General features: G+C 42.8%; 1 protein-coding gene across 1 annotated transcript in view; it reads right to left on the bottom strand.

The window, feature by feature from the left end:
• Nucleotides 1-457: 457 nt before the first annotated feature.
• Nucleotides 458-26259, bottom strand: part of vax2 (ventral anterior homeobox 2) — a 32811-nt gene continuing 7009 nt past the window's right edge. The window contains exon 3 of the mRNA XM_014207058.3: nt 458-11534. Coding sequence (XP_014062533.1) covers nt 11061-11534 — 474 coding nt within the window. The 3' untranslated portion in view covers nt 458-11060. The remainder of the gene's footprint in view (nt 11535-26259) is intronic.

Below are 26259 nucleotides of genomic sequence, written 5' to 3'. Positions count from 1 at the left end.
TCACTGGAAAGGAGGAAGCGAGGAGAGGAGAGGACATCAATGATGTATGAATGAAGTTTGTAATTCAGAGAGGGTATAGCTAGTGGCTAACTTATCAACCAGTATAATATGAAATATGTTTCCCCATTGAGCAAATGCTATAGCTTACATACAGGCCTTGATATTTAACAGTGGGTTTTCCATACAAATGAAGTATTTTCTTTATATATTTTTTTATTTAACGAGGAAAGTCAGTTAAGAACACATTTTTATTTACAATGATGGCATACACCGGCCAAACCTGGGCCAATTGTGTGCCGCCCTATGGGACTCCCAATCACGGCTGGATGTGATACAGTATGGATTCGAACCAGAGTGTCTGTAGTGACACTTCCAGCACTGAAATGCAGTGCCTTAGACTGCTGCGCCGCTCAGAAGTCAAGTGTTGTGATGAATACAAAGAAGAGACGGACAGAAAGACAATTACATAGACATATATTTATACGCATATGAATACAAATACATATACATATTATACAATATCTTGGCCTTTCAAGCCATAGAGCATGAAAACAGCTCTTTCAAACCAGAACACACAAAAAAAAAGATCTTTAAATAAGTGCAATTTGTTAGAGACAAAGAATTGTAAAACATATATATATATAAAGTTATTTTTTCCATCATTCTTTTTTGTTTTGAGTAAAGATCACATGGTACTGACATGGAGATAGTTGTGCAAAGACCTATATATTTACATTGAGTTTGTTCTTCACTGTGAGTAATAGAATGTTGCCGGTTAACTCGTCATGGTCAATTACAACTTTTACTTAGCCTGATCCCAGATCACTTTGTGCTTTTATCCAACAGCATGACAAATAATAGTTGGCCTAAGCACATACAGATCTGGAATCAGGTTACAACTTTAATGCCCAAAGGAATTACTGTACTGTATGGCCTATATACCCTTGGATGGCCTATATAACCTTAGTTGTGCGTAAAAACAAAACACTGCCTCTGTATAATTGTTTTTTTTTTTCAAATAAAGAAACATTGCCACACAATCTCATAGGACATAAACCATCAAACTCATGATACAATAGCACCATGTAGATGGAGAGAGAGAGACAGAGTGAGAGTGTGAGAGAGAGAACTGGGCCCGTATTTACAAAGTGTCTCAAAATAGGAGTGCTGATCTAGGATCAGCATTCCTACTCTGAGATACTTTGGGAATATGGGCCCTGGAAGAAAGAAAAGCTTGAAGGAAGAGAGGGAACTACTGTATTCTCCAGGGTTGGGGTCAGTTTCATTTCAATGCTATTCAATTCAGAAACTAAAGAAAATTCCAAATCCAAATTGTAAAGCATTGAAAATAATCGGATTTATAGCGTACTTCCTGAATTGATGGGATTTTAAATGGAATTGAACTCTGGTATTCTTTACCCCCAGTCAATTCTCTCTGGCATGGGTTTCTTTGTATATGATGCTGTATTTTCAGTGCTGCACGGTGTCAGGAGATTGCACATCACAAAATAAACGATTCCATTCAGTCAGTGAGCCCAGAGAAATAGAAAGAGAGAAACGGTTTGATGCTGAACTATTTGCTATGAAAGCATTATCATCTTCGACCCAGTAAGGCCAAGGGCTAGATTTTCTTATGTGGTGCCTTTGAACAATTTTTTTTCTTCATATGAGGCATTGTGTGTTTTTGAACATGAGAATGGCCTCTTATTCAGTGTAACATTCACTATATAGCTTTTTAGTTTTGTGCTGCTTTTCCATGTGGTTACAACACTGCATTTGAACAAGTATAGCGTCTGTTGAACATGCAATACAAACACACGACTGACTGTACACCTGAAGGAACGGGAGTTGTTATTGAAAGATATGGGGGTCACATGACCGTTCCTTCTCTTCTAGGTTAGTTATTATCTGAGGATGTTTTGAGGGGATGTGCTGGGTGAATATCGGAGTTGGATCCAGATACTGAGACCTGAAGAAAAAAATACCATTTGACATTACAAGAGGAAACGCAGTAATTATTTCAAGGAATACCCAAAACGAAACCTAGGCTACTGTGTCTCACTCTCGCTGTATGAAGAGAGAATGCCTTGGGAAAAGCTGCAGGGGAGCAACTGAAAGAGTTTTGGGGGGAAAAGATAGAAAGAAACAAAAAAGGAAGTAAAGTAGAAGTGTGAAGCTAGCCAAGTCAGCCAGGTCACCCGTGATACAAGTCAGTATTCGACATCCATGCATGTCCGAGGACGTTGGGAGATGACGTGGAAATCAGCCACTAGTGCAACAGTGAGCGATGTTATCTTCAAATAGGCATTGGCCTCTGATTTCAAAGGTTGGAAGTTCAAATCTAGCAAAAAAAGGTTTCATTTTAAACCTATCACAAACCTTAACTCTGAATGGTTAAGGTAAGTGTTAACACCTAAACTTAACCCTAACCTTAAAAATCCAGAGTTAATGCCTAAACTTTTAACCTTAAACACTTAGAAATGTGAAGTCTGCAACAACTTCAAAATGTGATGTTTAGAAACATGGATGAATGTCTAATTGTAACGTGAGACTGTGAGAGCCACTTGAGCCAAGTAGTAGGACTGTGAAGCTAGCCAAGTAGTAGTGGTGTGAAGCTAGCCAAGTAGTAGGACTGTGAAGCTAGCCAAGTAGTAATGGTGCGAAGCTAGCCGAGTAGTAGCAGTTTGAAGCTAGCTAAGTTGCTTCCTCCCTGCCTGCCTGCTTCGCTGCCTCTCAGGTCCATCTCTCCCTTCAATATTTGATGGAGGACGGTTTGAATTATGGATGTTGCTTATTGAAAAAAAACTGTGATCAACAACAGCCCCAGTAGAACCACGGCAACAAGACACAAACAGAGACCTTTCCACAACTACAAGACCCAAATCGGTGCTACACTACGGCAACGAAAAAGGGACATTGGCTTAGTGGACACCCCCGCAGCACTCACTCTCCAGGTCATAGAGTGAGTGCATTGTTCAAGATGGATAAACAAAAAGCAAGAACAGGTGGCGCACAAAAAGAGTGCAAAAAAGCTTTATCTGATCAAGCTCATGACAAATTACAGAAGATAACCAGTGCTTGACTTGGACTGAAACAGGCACCGGTACTCAATTTGTATGCCAGTACTGTTTATATCTAGGTGCAGTAGCTCCACAATACCTTTGAGCTAATATTCTATAAGAGGAACAGGAGCTCTAGCAGTAGAAGATTTGAGGTGCTGGTATTCAGCTCTGGTGAGCTCCTGCCCAAGTCAAGCACAGGAGATAGCCATATCAGCAAAGCTACCACCTCATCCTCAACTGATGAAACACCATCACAGGTGGAAGCTAGTAGACCTACTTATGCAGCAGCTAGCTAGGACTAGCAGCCTCCCAGTCCTGACAGAGACCTCACTGCCTGGTAATGACAGTAGCCCTGCTCCTCCTCTTCTTCTTCTTCCTCCCCTCGAGAATTACATTTACATTTTAGTCATTGAGCAGACGCTCTTATCCAGAGCGACTTACAGTAGTGAATGCATACATTTCATACATTTTTTTCCACCCATACTGGCCCCCCGTGGGAATCGAACCCACAACCCTGGCGTTGCAAACACCATGCGCTACCAATTGAGCCACACAGGACCTGTGTGAGAATAGTGACAGTTCCTCTGGTGAGAGCGCCGGCCCTGTTTCTCCTCCTTCTCTCCCCCCAAAAAAACAAGCTGACGACTGCCAGAGACCCAGCGATGCTCAAATCAAAACAAATTCTATGAGAGCAACACACCTTCTGTGAAAAACTGGTAAGCCTACAAGTGATGAGACGGATAGCCCCGTCAGCGTGTAGTCCGAGTTCCAATGTGTAATATAAATAGGTTACCAGCTAAATACTGTATATAGCTATACATACTGGTCTCAGACTGGAAGTAACATAGTAAATGTAAATCCAGAACAGTCAAATGAGTGTGATATGTTACATTTGGTATGGACGGTTGCATAAGATAGAAGGTTACTTAAGGCACAAACGAAGCAGGTGTGGTTGGGTTAGTGTATAATGTGAATGTCAGCAACGCAAAGGTTGTGTGTTCAAATCTCATCACGGACAACTTCAGAATTTTTGCAACTACTTACTACTTTTTGTCTACTTCGCAGCTACTTAGCGTGTTAGCTAACCATTCCGCTAACCCTAAGCCTTTTAGCTAACCCTTCCCCTAACCCTAACCTTAACCATTTTAGCTAACCCTTCTCCTATCCCTAACCCTTTTAGCTAACCCTTCTCCTATCCCTTTTAGCTAACCCTTCTCCTATCCCTAACCCTTTTAGCTAACCCTTCCCCTAACCCTAACTGGGGTGGCAGGTAGCCTAGTGGTTAGAGCATTGGGCCAGTAACTGTAAAGGTTGGTGGATTGAATCCCTGAGCTGACAAGGTCAAAATATGTTGTTCTGCCCCTGAACAAGGCAGTTAACCCACTGTTCCCCTGTAGGCTGTCACTGTAAATAAGAATTTGTTCTTAACTGACTTGCCTAGTTAATTAAATAAAAGGTTAAAAAAATAACCCCTAGTACTAGCTAACATTAGTTACAACAAATTGGAATTTGTAACTTAATGTACAATTTGTAACATATTAAATGGATGATGGACATCCACGAATTAATACATACCAAACATAACATATCCTGCTAAAAGGACTCCTGAGTGGCGCAGCGGCCTAAGGCACTGCGTCTTAGTGCAAGAGGCATCCCTACAGTCCCTGGTTTGAATCCAGGCTGTATCACATCTGGCTGTGTTTGGGAGTCCCATAGGATGGCGCACAATTGGCCCAGCATCGTCAGGGGTAGGCAGTCATTGTAAATAAGAATTTGTTCTTAACTGACTTGCCTAGTTAAAAAAATGGATGTCTTGGTTTTACGTACAAAACAATACGAAATGCTCTGAGACCACATTGAGCTATTAGTAGGCTAGACTGCATTGCCTGCATAATGAAACAATCCCTAGTAAGCTGTTGTTTTGACTGTGGACTGATTGTATTATTGAGCTTTAATAGACTGGTTTTAAGCAGCACAAACGTTTTACCCAAGCTGCGAGAGAGCACAAGGAAGGCTAAGGTAGGCTATAGACCTAACAGGACAGTTGTATATTCAAACAATCATTTATTGGTTACTGATTAGTATGCTGTTGCATCGAAAAATTCATTTTACAATCTTCAATGTTTGAATTTCCCACTTTAATTACTGAACAAGTAAATACATTATTGCCGCCAGACAGCATTCTGAATAGCAGCACTGCGACACTGTAGGCCTATAGCTTCGTGAAACATAAACATTAGGGATGTACGATATATTGGTAAGCATATCGGAATCGGCCGATTTTAGCTAAAAATGCCAACATCGGCATTGGCCCGATGTCTAGTTTAACGTAAAACCGATGTCAAAGCTGACGTGCATACCTATATAACATAGGTAGATGACATAACGACGCCACGAAAAATACAGCGCTACACGTGCAACACAGCATTCCTAACCGAGCCCACAATGTCTGCTGTGTGGATCTATTTTGATGTTTCAAAGGAAGATAACAAAAAGGCCATATGCAATGTTTACGCTGCTATTATTTCCCGAGGAGGGGAGAAAGTGAAATCGTTCAATACCACAAACCTAATTACTCATTTGAAAGTGCATCACCCCCAGACGTTCAGCGAAAAAAGGCGGAAAAAAATAAGCGCACACTTCCAACAATTAAACAAATTCAAGTCAAGCAGTCATTTGAAAGAGTAGGACAATTTCAGCGAGACAGCTCAAAGGCGAAATCCATTGACGCCAAGATAATGGAATTCATTGCCCTTGACAATCAACAGTTCTCTGTCGTGGATGATGTTGGCTTTCCCCGACTGGTCAAGCACCTAAAGCCCCGGTACACACTACCGAGTAGGTGGTATTTTTCAGACATAGCCCTACCGGAGTTACACGGTATCGTTGAAATGCACATCGATTGCTATGGGCGTCACTGCTATTAGCGTCATAACTGACATTTGGACCAGCAATGTCAGCCCCATGAGCATGCTCAGTCTGACGGCACAGTGGGTCGACGAGGATTTCGTACTGAGGAAAGCCGTATTGCATGCTCAAGAATGTGCTGGTTCTCATACCGCTGCTGCCATTTCAATGGCATTTGAGAATATGTTTGAAACTTGGAAACATGAACACACTCCTAGCTCCATTCGAACAACTGACTTGAGAAATAAGCTCATCAACTGCGTCTGCAGCAGATGTGATACTCCCTATCATGTCATGGAAAAGCCTGCTCAACAAAACTGCTGACACAGACCGTGGGGTTAAAACTTGAAAAAGTACTCTACTAGAGGCTGTGAACAAGTGATTTGGTGGCATTCTCTCTGAGCCTCTTTACTGTGTCGCCACCATGCTCGATGCTAGGTACAAGGACCACTACTTCGATGCAGACAAGAAACAGGGCTTACGTGAAATGTTAGACACAGCTGGACAAGATGGAAATGGACACAGTGACAGTGCGCACCGAGGAAGAGGCGCCATGGACAGACTGAGCTGAAACTTCACTGCTTGACATGTATGATGAAATCCTGGTTGAGAATGAAATGACTGAACAAATGAACAACGAAACAGCACAGCAGGTAAGTGAAAGAAATAGGTTTTGATTATGTTTTACTGTTTTACTTTTTTTTTTACACCTTTATTTAACTAGGCAAGTCAGATTAAGAACACATTCTTATTTTCAATGACAGCCTAGGAACGGGGGTTAACTGCCTTGTTCAGGGGGGATTCGGGGATTCGTTTTTGCAGCCTTCCGGTTACTAGTCCAGCGCTCTAACCACCTGCCTTACATTGCACTCCACGAGAAGCCTGCATGGCAGGCTGACTACCTGTTACGCGAGGGCAGCAAGAAGCCAAGTTAAGTTGCTAGCTAGCATTAAACTTATCTTATAAAAAACTATCAATCTTAACATAATCACTAGTTAACTACACATGGTTGATGATATTACTAGTTTATCTAATGTGTCCTGCGTTGTATATAATCGATGCGGTGCCTGTTAATTTCTAATTGAATCACAGCCTACTTCGACAAACGGGTGTTGATTTAACAAGCGCATTTGCGAAAAAAGCACTGTCGTTGCACCAATGTACCTAACCATAAACATCGATGCCTTTCTTTAAAACCAATACACAAGTATATATTTTTAAACCTGCATCTTTAGTTAATATTGCCTGCTAACATGAAATTGTGTCACTTATCTTGCGTTCATTGCACGCAGTCAGGGTATATGCAACAGTTTGGGCCGCCTGGCTTGTTGTGAACTGATTTGACAGAATTTTACGTAATTATGACATAACATTGAAGGTTGTGCAATGTAACAGGAATATTTAGACTTAGGGATGCCACCCATTAGATAAAATATGGAACGGTTCCGTATTTCACTGAAAGAAAAAACTTTTGTTTTCGAGATGATAGTTTCCGGATTCTACCATATTAATGACCTAAGGCTCGTATTTCTGTGTGTTATTATGTTATAATTAAGTCTATGATTTGATATTTGATAGAGCAGTCTGACTGAGCGGTGGTAGGCACCAGCAGGCTCGTAAACATTCATTCAAACAGGACTTTCGTGCGTTTTGCCAGCAGCTCTTCGCTGTGCTTCAAGCTGTTTATGACTTCAAGCCGGGTGGGTATAATTTGTGGAACATTCCAACAGGAATCTATTCCAAAAACTTCATAAATAACAAGGTTGCCAAAAAACAACGCACACAAAGTTGTATAGCGGCAGAATAAGATACCGGGTAGGGAGTGGTCTACTTCATTGCGTTTTTCACTCATCACGTTTATTCCAAAAAATGTCTGTCCTCACTCTGGTTGCCTATGGACAAACATTAAGAATAAGCTACGTGGTGAGTTGATGCCTATTCGGCAGCTAGTTAGCTAGGTTTGTATGCGTTGCTACTTTGTATGCGTTGTTGGTTGGCAACCTTTTACTTTACGTTTTTTTGGAACAGATTCCTGTTGGAACGTTCCACAAATTATACCCACCCCTTCAAGCCTATCAACTCCCAAGATTAGGCTGGTGTAACCGATGTGAAATGGCTAGCTAGTTAGCCGGGTGTGCGCTAATAGCGTTTCCAACGTCACTCGCTCTGAGACTTGGAGTAGTTGTTCCCCTTGCTCTGCATGGGTAACGCTGCTTCGAGGGTGGCTGTTGTCAATGTGTTCCTGGTTCGAGCCCAGGTAGGAGCGAGGAGAGGGACGGAAGCTATACTGTTACACTGGCAATACTAAAGTGCCTATAAGAACATCCAATAGTCAAAGGTATATGAAATACAAATCGTATAGAGAAATAGTCCTATAATTCCTATAATAACTACAACCTAAAACTTCTTACCTGGGAATATTGAAGACTCATGTTAAAAGGAACCACCAGCTTTCATATGTTCCCATGTTCTGAACAAGGCACTTAAACGTTAGCTTTCTTACATGGCACATATTGCACTTTTACTTTGTTCTCCAACACTTTGTTTTGTATTATTTAAACCAAATTGAACATGTTTCATTATTTATTTGAGGCTAAATTGATTTTATTGATGTATTATATTAAGTTAAAATAAGTGTTCATTCAGTATTGTTGTAATTGTCATTATTACAAATACAGTATTTATTTTTTTCTTTTCTTTTTTTCTTTTATTTATTAAATCGGCCGAATTAATCGGTACCGCTGTTTTGGTCCTCCAATAATCGGCATCGGTATCGGCGTTGAAAAATCATAATCGGTTGACCTCAAGTGTGTGTGTGTGTGTGTGTGTGTTTCAACTATTTAACTGTACAAGAATGCTTAAAAGGCCGCTAAAATGTTAAATATCGGTTATCGGTATAGGGTTTTTTGGAAAAGAAAATATTGGATATCGGTATCGGCCAAAAACGTAATATCGGTGTATCCCTAATATACGTTAGGCTTAACATGAGAAAATTACGACCAAACACCGTAGCCTACCTCAGCGTTTATTTGTGAGGATGAGGTCAGCCATGTTTTATTGATGTCATCATGTAGCAACCAGGGACCTCACGAGAAGAAGAGATAGGGGGCTCAAGATGTCTCTATCTACGTGGCCTATTGTGACTCCATGAAGAGAGTCAACTGACAATAAAAGCAATCTGATATTACTTATGGAATTAAAATATGAATGGCCAGAGCATAGGGAAAAAAGTTGTCTGGTCACAGTCAATACGGCTCAGAGCTTCAGGTCTCTTTGGGAAAAATCAAAACATGTGTCCTCCTGCTTCGCTGTATGTTCAACAACTGAATCCAGAACCTGTAACTAACTCTTAAGCTGTCTTTTTAATTTTACCAGACAAGTCAGTTAAGAACAAATTCTTATTTACAATGACGGCCTAGGAACAGTGGGTTAACTCCCTTGTTTAGGGGCAGAACGACAGATTTTTGGCTCGGGAATTTGATCTACCAACCTTTCGGTTACTGGCCCAACACTCCAACCAATAGGCTACCTGCCACCTCAATGGGTAGTCCGAATACATTGCATTTAAAACTGTACCTATGGGAGAGTGACTGTAGGGAGGATTAGTAGTGCACTATATGGGGAAAAGGGTGACATTTGTGATACAACCTGTGAATATCTGATATCTCAAGATCTCAAATAACTTTCATGAGAACATACTTTCAACCAGAAATAAGGGAGAAAAATGTAGAAAAGCTTCTAGGAACATAAAGTGCTTTATATCAAAGGTAAATTATGTGCACAGGAGAGTGTCTGGGAGGGAATAGCCAAATATCATTGTTAAATAATAACAACGAGAAGGGAAAAAGAAGCAACTGGCTTTGAAAGTCCCAATCTGAGAAAAGATTTACATTAAAAACAGTTAAAAAGCGATGACGCATACTGCACCTGTGTGTGTTGACCTATCAGAACATCACATCACGAGAAGTATTGATATGAACCGGTTAGGAATTCTCTGTGTGTGTCTGTGTGTGTGTGTGTGTGTGTATGCATGCATGCGCACCAAACCTAGGTGATCAACATTCAACCACAAGAGAAGGAGTGGTGAATACCAGGTGATGTGGTAGTATACGTACGGGATAGATGGGTAGCATTTTATGTACACTAAAAACAAATACAAATCCCCCACCCCCCATGATGATAAACCCTTTGTGTTTCAAAACATTCTGAGATTATCTGAACGGGGGTCGTCAGGGTTACCTGCTTGCTTTAAACTAGAGAGTAGTCTCTGTAGCCAATGGTAACGCGTACTGCGGGCAGAGTGATACTGCTTCACTGGTGAATTACATATCAAGAGTTCATCTCATGGGAGAAAAGGTCAGTGGGTCAAGCTCATCAAGTTGACCTCGAATTTACTCCAGTTAATTGTACGACAAAACAACGTGAGGGTGTAGCGCAGAGCAGCGATGAAGCTAACAGCGCTATCGCTAACCCGTTACTTTGGCGAGGACATATCCCCAGTACCTTTTCTTTTTATATTTCTTAGCATGGATTTGACCTAAGACTAGCTTTAGTTTACACACCATTTGTCCACATTTTAAAACACACACACACACACAACCAACCAAATAAAGAATTTACAGGAATCAGTGTTGGACACTATACAATACGAACTAATATTAGAAACTGCTAAAGTGTATGATTATTTTACGTAGAACGTTCTGGCAGAAAGCTGCCACACATGATGAGAATCCTAGTCATTTTGCTGGGAAGTATGTAATGTATTGAAAGGGTAACTGGTTGCACTGCTTGCAATGCAATCTATAGACGATATTCATTAGCAAGTAGCTGGAGAACGGGTGGGTACAGGGTGCAACCAATGACACAACACGGCGGCGCAAGGATAGCCTTGCTCCTTCTGGGGTGCACCTCCTCCCAGCAGTCTGTCTGTCCATCCTTGTCAGCCAATCTTGGACAATGATGTTGGTGATCCAACCAATGACGGACAACAGTGTTGGTGTGTGGATAGGTGGTGGTAGACCAGAGGCAGCGATGGAGGGAGAGAGGGGGGAGTCATCCCAACCCCATCCCAAAACCCCAAATAGCCGCCCCTTAGGAAACTGTCTTCTTCCCAGTCAGATCGCCATCCTTGGAGATGCTGTCTAGCCGCATGTAGGGTTCGAACGCAGAGGAACCGCACCCATACCCGGATGCCAGTTCATGATGAGCACCCCCTAGCAACGGCATGGAGAAGCACAGTGAGTGCGACGGCGGTACGCCCAGACGCGACGAGGGCGGAGTCCCACCCAGGGAGGGCAACGACAGCCCGAAAGTCCCGCCCACCCCATGAACGCCATTTCCTGGTGGTGTGCTGCTACCCGGCGAGGAGGAGGAGCCTCCGTTTCCTGGGTGGTGGGTGCCCAATAGGGGGTTGTGGGGCGGAGCGGAGAGGAGGCGCCCCTGCTCAAGGAGGCGCAGGATGTTACAGGTGGCCAGCGACTCGGAGGTGGAGGAGGAGCGCTTGTCAGAGTCCTTGGTTGTGTCTTTCTTCTGCTTGGTACGACGGTTCTGAAACCACACTTTGACCTGGAAGGACAGAAGAAGGGAGAGAAAAGCTAAAGCGTTAAAACATGGTTTTATTAATTAAATGGTTTGGTTCACTAAAACAGCTGACAACAGGATAAATAATAACTCTTACTGATGTACAGTTAAAACCATACAAACACATTATATTTTGTCACTTATCCAGAGCAGTTGGGGTTTAAGGGCCTTGCTCAAGGGAATATTGACAGATTTTTCACCTAGTTGGCTGAGGGATTCGAATCGGCGACCTTTTGGTTACTGACTCAAAGCTCTTAACTGCTAGGCAGCCCCAGATTCATTCTCACCGATCATCTTAGCCATCACTGGATTTCAGTTAATTCTGTTGCATGAAACTTTAATCCAGAAGTCGTCATTGAGATTTAAAATATCACATTTTCAAGGGAGTCTTTGTCAAGAAGGCAGCTCCAAATTGAGAGAGTTACCCAACACATTACTGAAGGCTTTCAGTGGAAGCTAGGGTAAAGCACATGATATGGCCACAATATGCACACGTTGGTGACACCCAATACAAAAGTGCCTCGCCATCCATACACCCACAGACACAAGCATCATACATACAAAAGCAATCCAAAGTACACCTCATTGGATCAACACTGTTGTTTTTCTGACTGGGTTTGACCATGATTGGATGGTTTTACCCTCATCTCTCTCACTAAGGTGCCTGATCGAGACAGGGGGGAGGAGTCTGTGTGCGATTGGAATGGAATGGGGACCTTGTCAGCCAGTGAAAGTTAGAGTTAGTGAATCTGTTTTTTTGTCTATGAGTGCAAAGTTTACAACACATTTCCCAAGTACGACAAAACTATAAGCCCAGCAATAGCTTTTAAGGGTATACGGGGTGCTGGTGTTACCTAAACCTGTTTCGACTGAGTCAAAGCAAGGACAGAGTGAAGTGTTGTGCTGTGGTAGGTAGGCAGGGCTACACAGTAGACTTCTCTACACAGCACACAGCGTGCCATTCGTGAGGGTAGCTCACTGAACATTGACTGTCCTTGTTTCTGGATGTTTCATTGATGCGCGAGTGGTTTAATGTATAGCGTGTGTGGTACTGTAGAGTTGGAGGGGGGGGGGGGGGGGCACGGCATGTGCCACACACACACAATACACAGGGAATGGGGGGGGGGGGGGGGGGTCAGGGGAGATCAGATGCTTTTGCTCACACACACGTCATAGGGTGGACTTGAGCTCGCCCATGAATTGAATTATCACTAATCTTTGCATGCTCTCACAAATGATTGACCTTAATACATTTCCGATTGCCCTTAATTGATTGCATGTGTGTGCTGTGACTTGGAGATGGTCTATGCTAAATTGTATAAACCTTTTTTTTTTTTTAATCACCCTCCTCCTGTGATTGGAGCATCCCCTAACCATGCTCTCTCTTTCGTTGCAGTTTTCGTCCTCTGTCTCCTTGATATCCTGGAGCAGGAGCACGAGACGCAGGCTGTCGGTCCAAACCGCGAAGGTCTGAGCTGCAGCGCTCTGGTCGGAGCCAACTCTTTGAGTCAATTTATGCTTGATCCGAAAATGTGGTCGGAGCCGCCTTATGGATGGTGTGACGCGGGCCAAATTGAGCTCTATACCACGTCTCCGTGCGCCTCTCAAATATTGTAACAATGCGGAGGGCTCCGTATAGCTCCGCATTTACATGATTGGTTGACGGTAGGTGAAGGCGGGAGGTCCTGTATAAACACAAACTCACATTCTTGACAACTTCCTTCACGACAGCGCAAGAAGTATGAATGCCCTGACTTCTGCAGAGGCCACATCGCCGCAAATGCCGCACGGCCAATGCAGACGTTGGATTGACCATGCAGCACCTTTAAGTGGCGTCTGTCCTAAACATAGTTCGCCCTGCGTTCAGAGCTGTCATCTATCATAGTTTTTTGTTGTTGTAGGTCTTGCTCCAAGCGTCACTCCCCATGCTCCCCCGTGCTCGCGGTGATGGTGGCTCCGCCAGGCAGCTGTTGTTATTTATATTTTATGATCAAGTTTTGCCTGGTGAATTGTATTGCTCATGACACCATTCAACGGGTGACCTGTCATGAACCTGTGTGTTTTATAGTGGAACTCAGTGATTTGTTGTATAAGAATTTGCCCCAAACATAACGCTTTGTATTCAGGACAAAAAGATCATGCAAACAGGATTGGAATATTTTTATTCTCTACAGGCCTCCGTTCTTTTCACTCTGTCATTTGGGTTAATATTGTGGAGTAATTACAATGTTGCTGATCCATCCTCAGTTTTCTCATAATCAAAACCATTAAACTCTGTAACTGTTTTAAAATCACCATCATTTCCTTCTTCTCTAGCAACTGAGTTAGGAAGGAGGCCTGTATCATTATAGTGACTGGGTGTATTGATACACCAACCAAATCCTAATGAATAACTTCACCATGCTCAAAGGGATATTCAGCGTCTACGTTTTTATATTTACACATCTACCAATCGGTGCAAATCTTTGCGAGGCATTGAAAAACCTCCCTGGTCTTTGTGGTTGAATCTGTGCTTGAAATTCACAACTCTATTGAGGGATCTTACAGATAATTACGTGTAGGATTTGATAAAAAAATCATGTTAACAATTATTATTGAACATGCAACTCATGCAATGGAGGAGATCTTCGTGGGCTATACTCAGCCTTGTCTCAGGGTAGTAAGTTGGTGGTCTGTTGACATCCCCCCCCCAGTGTCTCCCGACCCCCCCCGTCTCAGCCTCCAGTGTCTATACTATAATAGTCTATGTGCTGGGGGGCTAGGGACAGTCTGTTATATCTGGTGTAATTCTCCTGTCTTATCTAGCGTCCTGTGTAAATTTAAGTGTGCTCCCTCTAATTCTCTCTCTCTCCCTCTCTCACCAGTCTCAACGTCAACAGTGAAGAGGTGACTCCGGGATGCTGGCCTTCTAGGCAGAGTTCCTCTGTCCAGTGTCTGTGTTCTTTTGCCCATCTTAATCTTTTCTTTTTATTGGCCAGTCTGAGATATGGCTTTTTCTTTGCAACTCTGCCTAGAAGGCCAGGATCCCGGAGTCGCCTCTTCACTGTTGACGTTGAGACTGGTGTTTTGCGGGTACTATTTAATGAAGCTCCCAGGTGAGGACTTGTGAGGCGTCTGTTTCTCAAACTAGACACTCTAATGTACTTGTCCTCTTGCTCAGTTGTGCACCGGGGCCTCCCACTCCTCTTTCTATTCTGGTTAGAGCCAGTTTGCCCTGTTCTGTGAAGGGAGTAGTACACAGCGTTGTACGAGATCTTCAGTTTCTTGGCAATGTCTTGCATGGAATAGCCTTCATATCTCAGAACAAGAATAGACTGACGAGTTTCAGAAGAAAGGCCTTTGTTTCTGGACATTTTGAGCCTATAATCAAACCCACAAATGCTGATGCTCCAGATACTCAACTAGTCTAAAGAAGGCCAGTTTTATTGCTTCTTTAATCAGAACAACAGTTTTCAGCTGTGCTAACATAATTGCAAAAGGGTTTTCTAATGATCAATTAGCCTTTTAAAATGATAAACTTGGATTAGCTAACACAACATGCCATTGGAACACAGGAGTGATGGTTGCTGATAATGGGCCTCTGTACGCCTATATAGATATTCCATAAAAAAATCTGCCGTTTCCAGCTACAATAGTCATTTACAACATTAACAATTAATGTACTTATGATTCATTTGGTGTTATTTTAATGGACAAAAAAAATAGCTTTTCTTTTAAAAACAAGGACATTTCTAAGTGACCTCAAACTTTTGAATGGTAGTGTACATATATCTTATTTTTTTTATTTTTTTTTTACATAGAATTAAGCTTAATGATTATGGCTCTAGATTGCAGGGAAAAAAGCTGTTTCAGGTATTTGAAAAATGCTAAATTCTCCAACCCCACAGCCATCCTCACATATTTTCTGCCCCCTCAGATTTTTGGGGTACATGACGCCCCTGCATAGTATTCACATGCTCTGCGACCATCAACGCATCACCTGTTTATTTTGAGAACCCTGCCATCTAATCCAGCTAAAAAGGGGATTGGGCTATTGGTACAGCAGACTGAGCACCAAGCGGCTTCCATTTTTGCAGCTAGACACCATAAAGTGTTCATGTAATATTATTAACGTTTCACAACAATTTGCTGATTTGACAGTCAGGCAGAATAATGTGAGGATGTGGCTTTGAACATGCCATCTCTCAAGTCAGTGCACACGCCGTATAGCCTAGCCGACACACGGAGGGAGGGATATCATGGGTTGCGTTCTAATGGCAACCTATTCCTTATATAGTGCACTAGAGAATAGGGTTCCATTTGGAAAGCATCAATGATGAGTAGGACCTAGCTAACCTATATGATTAGCAGCAGCATGGCAAGTACAGGACACACACAACACAACATGACCAAGAGCTGAGCTGCTGCATTCACATCACACACAGCAGTCACAGAGAGGTCATATGTATATAAAACATGCAACCGATGGCAACCACAGGACAGAAACCTCCCCAGTCGCCACCACAACTCTCTCTTTAACATTTAATCACACACATAATCTCTGGTAACCTTGAAGAGAGAGGGGGAAAATATTCAGACACTCTAGGAGGAGGACAATGGAGGTAGAATCAAGAAAAAGATTCACTCAGTTAAAGAGTCGATCTGATTGGACAGGTGAAAGCAATATGATAGAACTGTTGTTTACAGGGTTGGGGTTAATTCCATTTCAATTCCAATCAATTCAGGAAGTAAACTGAAATTCCAATTCTCTTCAATGCTTTTCAAATCAGGAAAATGTGGAATCTGAATTCAGTTACATTTCTAGTTACATTTTACGTTAATTGAATTGAAATGGAATTGACCCCAACCCTGAATAAAACTGTTGTTTACACCTGGGGTCCTGGTGGTTAGTTAAGTCTCAGGACTTCAGGTCACCATCGTATCAGCGGTTCCATTAGTATGTACATAATGAGATTGGGAAGGGATCTTCCCCCGCTGAGAAGGACACTGATGCCACATCTTAGACTTAGGGTAAAGACCTGGGCCTCAATCCACATAGTCTCGGTCTTGTCTTAACCCTCTTTATGTATATAGTGCATCTGCCTAAGCTAATAACACCACTTCCCACACCAGGGTTTTTCAAACCAAAACCTCAGATGGAGTCTTGTGTCCCTAATGCCTCCCCATTGGGTGAAAACCCACAATCACCTCTCTCCGCCTCCTCGGTGGGGGCGTGGCTTAGCCAGGGACTGAGATGCGGGAATTATGAAAAGAGAAAGAAAACAAATCTCTACCCTCTCGTACATATACACTATTGGAAATAAATCCATCCTAATGAGATCCAGGGTTCAGAGCTAGGGCAGAGATTACAGAGAGAGCTAGGGCAGAGATTACAGAGAGAGAGAGAGAGAGAGAGAGAGAGAGAGACAGAGACAGAGACAGAGAGAGAGAGAGACAGAGACAGAGAGAGAGAGAGAGAGAGAGGGGGAGAGCTGGCCTGGCAATGACCTGAATTTGCCCTGCAGATCTCCCGCTCCCCTCTGCTCTCTGCTCTGCTAGGGCACGGCCGGGGCAGGGCAGAGCAAGGCTGGGCATGGGGTGGTTAGAACAGAGGTAGGAGAGGAGAGGATACAGCAAAAGTAGAACATTCTGGATAGCTGGACTGCTACAGGGTTGTAGGCCTGTGTCCACTACTACACACTCCATCTCACAACACAAGGGTTAGAGTAGAGCAGGTAGGGCAAGACAGAGCGTGCAGGACAGAGCTGGATAATCCTGAGTCCACTAGTACTAAACACTGCCAAACCACAACAACACAAGCAGAAAACAAGCAGGGATGGAGTGGTGTTAGTTTGAGCCACCTGCTAGGGCTAACTAACCCAGGGCAAAGGTCAACTGGGAGTCCATGCGTGAGTCTACCGAACTGAAGCAGCTCAAGTGTTGGATGTCACGCTATTTACAGTCACATCAGCAACGCAACACCGGCTGTACATGCAGACAGATAGCCGGTGTCTAATGAAGACATCAGACCTACACATCAGAATGATTCATTAGAAAATGTAATGCTATAAAAAATAGATATATATAGGATTAGGCTGGCCAAAAAGTGGTAACACTTTTATCACCCTTTGTGTAGGATGACTTTGTTCCTAAGCCTCCATATCGTTCTTATGAAGGCTTTATCAATGCCCTATAAAGCTACTAAAGGCTGTAGGTGTGACCAAATAATGGGGTGTACTAGTGAGAAGCTAGTTAATCTCTCAAAAGAGAGTCTGTGGGGTAGAAAAGCCTGGCTCCATTAAGCGGGATGGACACCTGCTGACAATATTTCGAACACTTTCTGTGACCCTGGAAGAGGCTCAACGTTCCCCCGCGACCCCGCTGATCCTACACATGTGATGAACATCTGACCGCCTGGCCTCGGTCTAGGAGTACAATGACTTCGTTTTCTATATGACTGTATGGCCCTTTTCTATAGGGAAACTCTATGGTAACAATGACTTTCTTTTCTATAAGAGTACTCTACGGTAGCGATTACAAAATGTTCTGTATGGAAACGGTACGGTAACATTGTACATGGATGAATATGACAAATGTTCCTTTTCCTTCACAGCCCTTCTCTCTCTCTCTCTCTCTCTCTCTCCAATCCCACGTTCTGTTCTAACACCTGGGACCTCATCCAAACGCGGCCCCAGTTTCAATTTCTAACTCCTACCCCCTATCTCGTCATCGTTTTCACCTTTTTTCACCTGCTCACCCTCCCGCCCTCGTGCCCTGCTCCTTTGCCCTCATCCCTACCTCCCTCAATCCCTCCTTTGCGTTACTGAAACACATGTCCAGGCAGGTTCAACCAAGGGTCGACCCCATCTTAGCCACTCACTGGTAGATGTAGCTCCCTAATCCTCCTTAGTGCAAAAGCACTTGGGACTATTATTAGGCCCTCTGCTCCCCGCTCTGTCCCCCTCCCCGCTCCGCCCACTGCCCCACCCCGGGGTGGGCCAAGCCCTTCGTCCTAAGGTCCTATGATGTCGAGGTTTAGATAAACCAATTCGGCTTGTTGTTCTTGCTAATCCAATGAGATAATTGCGTTACGCTATTTCCCGGTGAATGAAATGAAGGCCTTGCACGCATGCACACACACACACACATCCTTCAAAGAGATTTGTTGCACAAAAAAATATAAATTACAAAAGCATTTCGGAGACACCAGACAATGGCTGTGTAAACGTTTTTTGTGCAGGTAATATCTCTGTTGTATCACCAAAAAAGATCAGTTGTATCAGAACGTTGTGTCAAATGTGTTGAACGTCAGTTTTACAACCTGAGACTGTACAAGGCCAGAGTAGGACATCAATCACTGTACATAAAATTCCTTCACCTCTTGCTCACACTTTTAAAATAATGAATATTACCCTGCAATGAATAGACAATGCAACAACATTTGTAACTGGTTTAGGCCCACGTCTGTCTGTCTCCCTTCCTTCCTAAAAATGTGTCCTACCCTTTCAGCTTTTATACAATCCCTGCCTCTGTCTCGTCCTCGCTCTCGTTCTCCTACATCTGTAGGACTACGTAATGCCCTGTGCCCTCCGTGCTCCAGACGACTAGCCAGACAATGTCTGGGAGTTACTGAGAACAATGCACAGCGAAGGACATTCAGATACACACACACACACACACACACATACACTACATGGCCAAAAGTATGTGGACGCGCCTTCAAATTAGTGGATTTGTCTATTTCAGCCACCGCCGTTGCTATCAGGTGTATAAAATCGAGCACACTGCCATGCAATCTCCATAGACAAACATTGGCAGTAGAATGGCCCGTACTGAAGAGCTCAGTGATTTCCAACGTGGCACCGTCATAGGCTGTTGTGAAGTGGAACGTCTAGAAGCAACAACGGCTCAGCCACGAAGTGGTAGATAACACAAGCTCAGAGAACGGGACCGCCGAGTGCTGAAGCGCATATCACGTCAAATTCATCTGTCCTTGGTTGCAACACTTACTACCAAGCTCCAAACTGCCTCTGGAAGCAATGTCAGCAAAATTGCTGTTTGTCGGGAGCTTCATGAAATGGGTTTCCATGGCCGAGCAGCCGCATACAAGCCTAAGATCACCATGCGCAATGCTGGATTGGTGTAAAGCTCGCCGCCATTGGACTTTGGAGCAATGGAAAAGCGTTCTCTGGAGTGATGAATCATATTTCACCATCTGGTATTCCGACGGACGAATCTGGGTTTGGCGGATGCCAGGAGAACCCTACCTGTCCCAATGCAAAGTGCCAACTGTAAAGTTTGGTGGAGGAGGAATAATGGTCTGGGACTGTTTTTCATGGTTTGGACTAGGCCCATTATTTTCAGTGAAGGGAAATCTTAACGCTACAGCATACAATAACATTTTAGACGATTCTATGCTTCCAATTTAGTGTCAACAGTTTGGGTAAGGCCTTTTCCTGTTTCAGTATGACAATACCCACGTGGACAAAGTGAGGTCCATACAGAAATGGTTTGTCAAGATTGATGTGGAAGAACTTGACTGGTCTGCACAGAGCCCTGACCTCAACCCCATTGGACACATTTGGGATTAATTGGAACGCAAACTGCGAGCCAGGCCTAATCGCCCAACATCAGCGCCCAACATCACTATTGCCCTTGCGGCTGAATAGAAGCAAGTCGCCACAGCAATGTTCCAACATCTAGTGGAAAGCCTTCCCAGAAGAGTGGCAAATCCATATTGATGCCCAAGATTTTGGAATGAGATGTTCGACGAGCAGGTGTCCACATACTATGTAAATACATACACACCCAGAGAGAGACAGAGTCCGAGAGAGAGAGAAAGAGAGAGAGAGAGAGAGAGAGAGAGAGAGAGAGACACACACACTCACACACTCAGACCCCTGCTTTTTGCATCCTTGGTGATAGCCCAAGACAAACAAATTAATGTCCCGACAGCAAAGCAATAACTGAGTGACAACAGCACAGACTAGTGCATGTGACGAATCGCAGGTTTTTTGTATTTTAACCACTTTCTCCCCAATTTCGTGATATCCAATTGGTAGTTACAGTCTTGTCCCATTGCTGCAACTCCTGTTCGAACTCGGGAGAGGTGAAAGTCAAGAGCCATGCGTTCTCTGAAATATTTCAAAAACTAAAAGCATTGTACTTGGGACAAATCATTCACTAAACCTCAATTAAATCTTGTAATGAATAATGTGGACATTGAGCAAGTTGAGGTTACTAAACTGCTTGGTGTAGCCCTGGATTGTAAACTGTCATGGTCTAAACATATTGATACAATGGTATCTTAGATGGGGAGAAGTCTGTCCGTAAAAAAGTGCTGTTCTGCTTTATCAACAAAACAAGTCCTACAGGCTCTAGTTTTGTCACACCTGGACTACTGTTCAATCCTGTGGTCAGGTGCCACAAAAAGAGACTTAGGAAAATTGCAATTGGCTCAGAACAGGGCAGCACGGCTGGCCCTTGGATGTACACAGAGAGCTAACATTAATAATAAGCATGTCAATCTCTCCTGGCTCAAAGTGGAGGAGAGATTGACTTTATCACTACTTGTATTTGTGAGAGGTATTGACATATTGAATAGACCGAGCTGTCTGTTTGAACTACTGGCACACAGCTCTGACACCCATGCATACCCCACAAGACATGCCACCAAAGGTCTCTTCACAATCCCCAAGTCCAGAACAGACTATGGGAGGCGCACGGTACTACAAAGAGCCATGACTACATGAAACTCTATTCCACATCAAGTAACTCATGCCAGCATTAAAATTAGATTTAAAAAAACGATAAAAATACACCTTATGGAACAGCGGGGACTGTGAAGCAACACAAACATAGACACATGCATACACACACGATAAGAAACGCACTATACACACATGTACACATAGATTTTGTGTTAGAAATATCAGGTAGTAGAGTAGAGGCCTGAGGGCACACACTTATAATATGTTGTGAAATCTGTTATGATGATATTGAATTTTTTATTTACTTTTTATGTATAACTGCTTCAATTTTGCTGGACCCCAGGAAGAGTACCTAATGGGGATCCATAATAAACACAAATACAAATTTGAATTTAAAATCCCAAAATGAAGTCATTAAAACTATATACCCTTATTTAAATTATTTGATTGGAATTTCAGTTTACTTCCTGATTTGACGCCAACTGACCCCAAACCTGCTCTAGAAGCCCAACTGCTGCTGTTAAAAAATAAAAAGAGACTCTGTACTACAGTATATGTGGAAACTCTACATAGGCCCTGGAGTTATCCCTGGTCCGGTTATTCAACGTGGCTAGGGAAAACTCCTGGCCCCTGCATACATATGGCCACTCATGTACCAGTGGTGCACTAAGACGGTTACTGTGGGTCGGGTCTAAAGAGCTGAGCTCCCCAGAAGGAGAAGTGACAGAGGGATGTTTGTCAGCAGAGAAGGTATTAGTAAGGATGTGTGTGTATAGGATTCGGACAAGCTGATGTTTCAAAACAGAGGTGTTATGCATCTTTTTAATACGTCCTCGGATCCTACCTCCTCACAGGGCTTTAGTAAGATTAGGATCAGATCCACTCTCTGAGTCTCTGCTCTCTCTCTCTATCTCTGTCTGTCAGTCCCTCTGTCTGTCTGTCTGTCTGTATCTCTATTGGTATCTCTCTCAAGCGCGAAAATCTAGGGTCAGTACAGCATAGAATAAATTACCCCTTGTTTCTACAGTATGTTTCCAGCATTTCATATCTCTGTCTTGATCTTGCATTCAATTCTGCAGAATACAGGGTTGGAGGTTGGACACAAGTATCGCAGACCTGCATACCACTCTAGACATGATCGACATTACACACACAAGCACTCACTGTACTTCACACACAAGTCTCTAAAACAAACATGGTTGTGGATGTTTTCCATCAGCCCATCTGATTGTGCATGTTAGCAAGCTTTGCTGCCTTGATAGATCAAAATAGATCCAAATGTTTGGTCATGCCAGCTCGCTAAAACCAGCTTTTGTCCAAAACTCCACAGAAACTACTGTGATTCCATACATTTTGTCACTTAGCCGTCTACCATTTGTCCCAGCCCAGGATAAACCAGTTTTAAACAGCCCCTTCCACCATTAAATCCATGGCTTTTCCACAGATGGGCAGCAGAGAACAATAAATTGATACAATGCAATGTAAGTAAAATGGTCCCTGGTGATGGTAAACACTGATAGTGGCCAGACATCATGGTTGGTACCAGTTGGGATGGGAAGAGTGTTGGGTAGGTAAAGAGAGGTTTCTGGGCAGCTATATGCATAACTGTCTCATTTCCCAAAATCCAACCAGTTTTGAACAATAATATAACGTAATAGTCATGTTGAAATAACATGGAAACTATGTTGACACAACTTCTTTATGTCCAAGGGGGTTGAGAGCCCGTCAGGTGACAGATTACGATATCTTGTCATCATTTAGACAAGAGTAAAAAGATAAACCCTCATTCGCTTAAGTATTTTGTAAAACATAATTGTTTCAGTCTAGACCATCATTTCAGTCAGAGGGAAAAGTCATTTCAGAAAAGTCATTTCAGTAAATGGTGCTAAAAATGTTGTCCTACCAGGGCCACCACCCACCAATAAGACATCTCCATTCCTCCCAGGGTCACCACCCACCAATAAGACATCTCCATTCCTCCTAGGGCCACCACCCACCAATAAGACATCTCCATTCCTCCTAGGGCCACCACCCACCAATAAGACATCTCCATTCCTCCTAGGGCCACCACCCACCAATAAGACATCTCCATTCCTCCTAGGGCCACCACCCACCAATAAGACATATCCATTCCTCCTAGGGCCACCACCCACCAATAAGACATCTCCATTCCTCCCAGGGCCACCACCCACCAATAAGACATCTTCATTCCACCTAGGGCCACCACCCACCAATAAGACATCTCCATTCCTCCCAGGGCCACCACCCACCAATAAGACATCTCCATTCCTCCCAGGGCCACCACCCACCAATAAGACATCTTCATTCCTCACATTGTAGAATGTATAGCTTATGTACAGTTCAAATTAAAAGTTAACAGAATGAAAGGCATTAACATTTATCGATGTGAAAGGCAATCATTAGACCCTGTCTACTGTGTGTCTGAAATGGCACCCTATTTCGAATATAGTGCATTCCTTTTCAAACAGAGTCCTATGGGGTAGGGCCCCTTTATATAGGGAGTAAGGCGCTGTTTCGGGCACACTCTTAGACTATGGTGTTTTTCAAGCAAGCTGAAAAAGCCTACTCGGTGGTTTGATAGAGAGAATTGAATCACGTTTCAATATTGGAAGAGAATGCAAGTGGACGGGATGAAAGGGCTCCAAATTGTATGGAGGTATTAACCGAGGGTCAACCCAAAATATACTTGTAAGCTTAAATGTAAAACAAGGGTCTGAGAAAACAATTGTCGAAAAACCAAGCAAGCACAATTTTGACATTCAGAATCAGAACCACCCAGAAATGTAATTTGAGTGTTTTGTCAGCTCAGTAAGTCAGTGCTGCTAAACCGATAAAGAGGAGTCAGTCATAGCAGCTATAGCAAAACCATTACCATGCCTTTATCAATGTATCCCCTGATATAATATGAATTTTCATAATGGAGAGGTCTTTGAAACACAACAGGTGAAGTCAGTGGATGCTTCATGCTTCACTGGTCTCAATCCCCGTGTTTCCCCCCAAAAAATTAGAATACTGATTTGCAAATTATGAGAAACTTTCACCAGAGCTCAAGTAACTCCTCTAACTGCTAAAGTAACAGGTCTCCTCCCCTACAGTGCCTGTGAATCGACAGCGTTTAGCCCGCTAGGAAGGTGCACCTGGCGTAGGCGATACTTAGTGGCCGCACAGGCATCCCCAAGACAACCTCCATAACGTGCCAAAGAGCGCGGGGCTCCCCGCCGCGTTACGCGGGAAGGGGGAGCCACCTGCTGGGCTCTGGGGAGAGGCGAGGTGTTTCCTGATTGAGGGAGGATTTTACTTGAAATGTTATTCATCCCCCTCTCAAATAGTTTGCTTTCATGTAGCTCGTGTCTCTTGGTGAACTCAAAGCTTTTACGCACAACTGGTCTGGAAATTAACTTTGTTTTTACTGCGAAACTGTTTAGGTTGCCCAAAGCACATTGACACCTCATTGAATAAGTTGTCTTACATGAGGCTATATTATAAGGATGGCTTACTCATGTCATACCTAAATAAAACGTTTGATGTTTAGCCTATCACGTGAACGAACAGCAAAATAAGGACATTATCTTATATCTTTCATGACATTTTGGCTAAATGTAAATGTAGACTGTGGCTCGTTGCTTGTGCAATTTTGATAGTGACCAAACGTATTTAAGTCATAAATAAGGGCATCTTCTATAAGGGAATTTCGTATATTTTTTCACTCAACTTTTAACGTAAATCCAATTAAGTGACATTTAGTCGTTGATTTCACGTTGAATTCACGTTAGTTGGCAACTCAACCAAATGTAAATCAAACTAGATGTTGAACTGACGTCTGTGCCCAGTGAGTGCAATATCACAGGTCAACCCCCATTGAGGTCTGCCTTAGATAACTTAATAAACATTATAAAAACGACATGTTTTATTAAGCCCAATGAAGCCTATCGTGACCGAGATTTCGTGCTGGTAACACGGAATATAAAATAGGCCTACCAATGTCTAAATTGAGCAATTTGAGCTATATGTTACAGCACAAAACATGCTTGGCTAAATTAGGCTACATGTTATTACGTTGTTGGATGCACTAAGGTTCAGGCTAAGAGCCTATTACATTTATTCGATTACATGTTGATATTAGGCTATTATTTATTGACAAATTAAGTAGGACCTAGTATAGCATTTGATGAATTCAATAATTTAATAAATCGACGAGAGAATGGGCATTTAAATGTCTCAGTAGGCGCTAAGTGAAGAGCCGTTTGATGTAAACACTCTTTGCAGTTACCAAACCATGCAGAGGCCCACATCTACATAGCTAACAGCAAAAATAGGATTTGTGATACCCTTGGGTTGAAGTTTACTGGAATATTGTGCTAAACTAGATATACTAGATATAACATTGAACGTTTTGTTTAGTTGAATAACTTGGTGTGACTTTACTTAGAAATATATTGTTTGTTTGGATGCCAAAGTGGACATGTTGACATTAGTAACAGGCCTATGAGGCTGCATGGACACTACAGAATCAGAATATTGTGGATACAATGTATTGGATGGTGCTGTAAAATGAACTTGACTTTGACTGGAAATATTTGGAGAGGATGAATACGAATGAGGTTGCCAAAACGCACTCAGAAATCAGAGTAGATTTTTTTCTCCCAAATGTGCATTTCAGTACTCACTCCGTCCTGAAATGGAAGATTAAATCGTGTTTCTGACCATCAAGGTATAATGTTGCCTTAGTTAAGCTGAGTTAGTATTATAAATTATTCATAAAAGCTATTATTACTACGCTCGGTCGTACATTTCACGACCACTCTCTCTCAAAACCCATAAGCAATAACTTCTCAAATGGCGATGCTTTAAAACACACATATATATACGTTGCATAAGTGGACCTGAAAATCAAATCACTGGTTTGACTCTTTATAAAGCCTTGAATACCAGCAACTCATAAAGATGCAGCTAAGAGCCTCTAGGTCTACTCGAACAAAGTGAAAATATAAACTCTGAAA

The sequence above is a fragment of the Salmo salar genome, chromosome 07 (assembly GCF_965601325.2).
Source record: "Salmo salar chromosome 07, fSalSal1, whole genome shotgun sequence".
Taxonomy (NCBI): Eukaryota; Metazoa; Chordata; class Actinopteri; order Salmoniformes; family Salmonidae; genus Salmo; species Salmo salar.
This window is presented reverse-complemented; position numbering and strand designations above follow the sequence as displayed.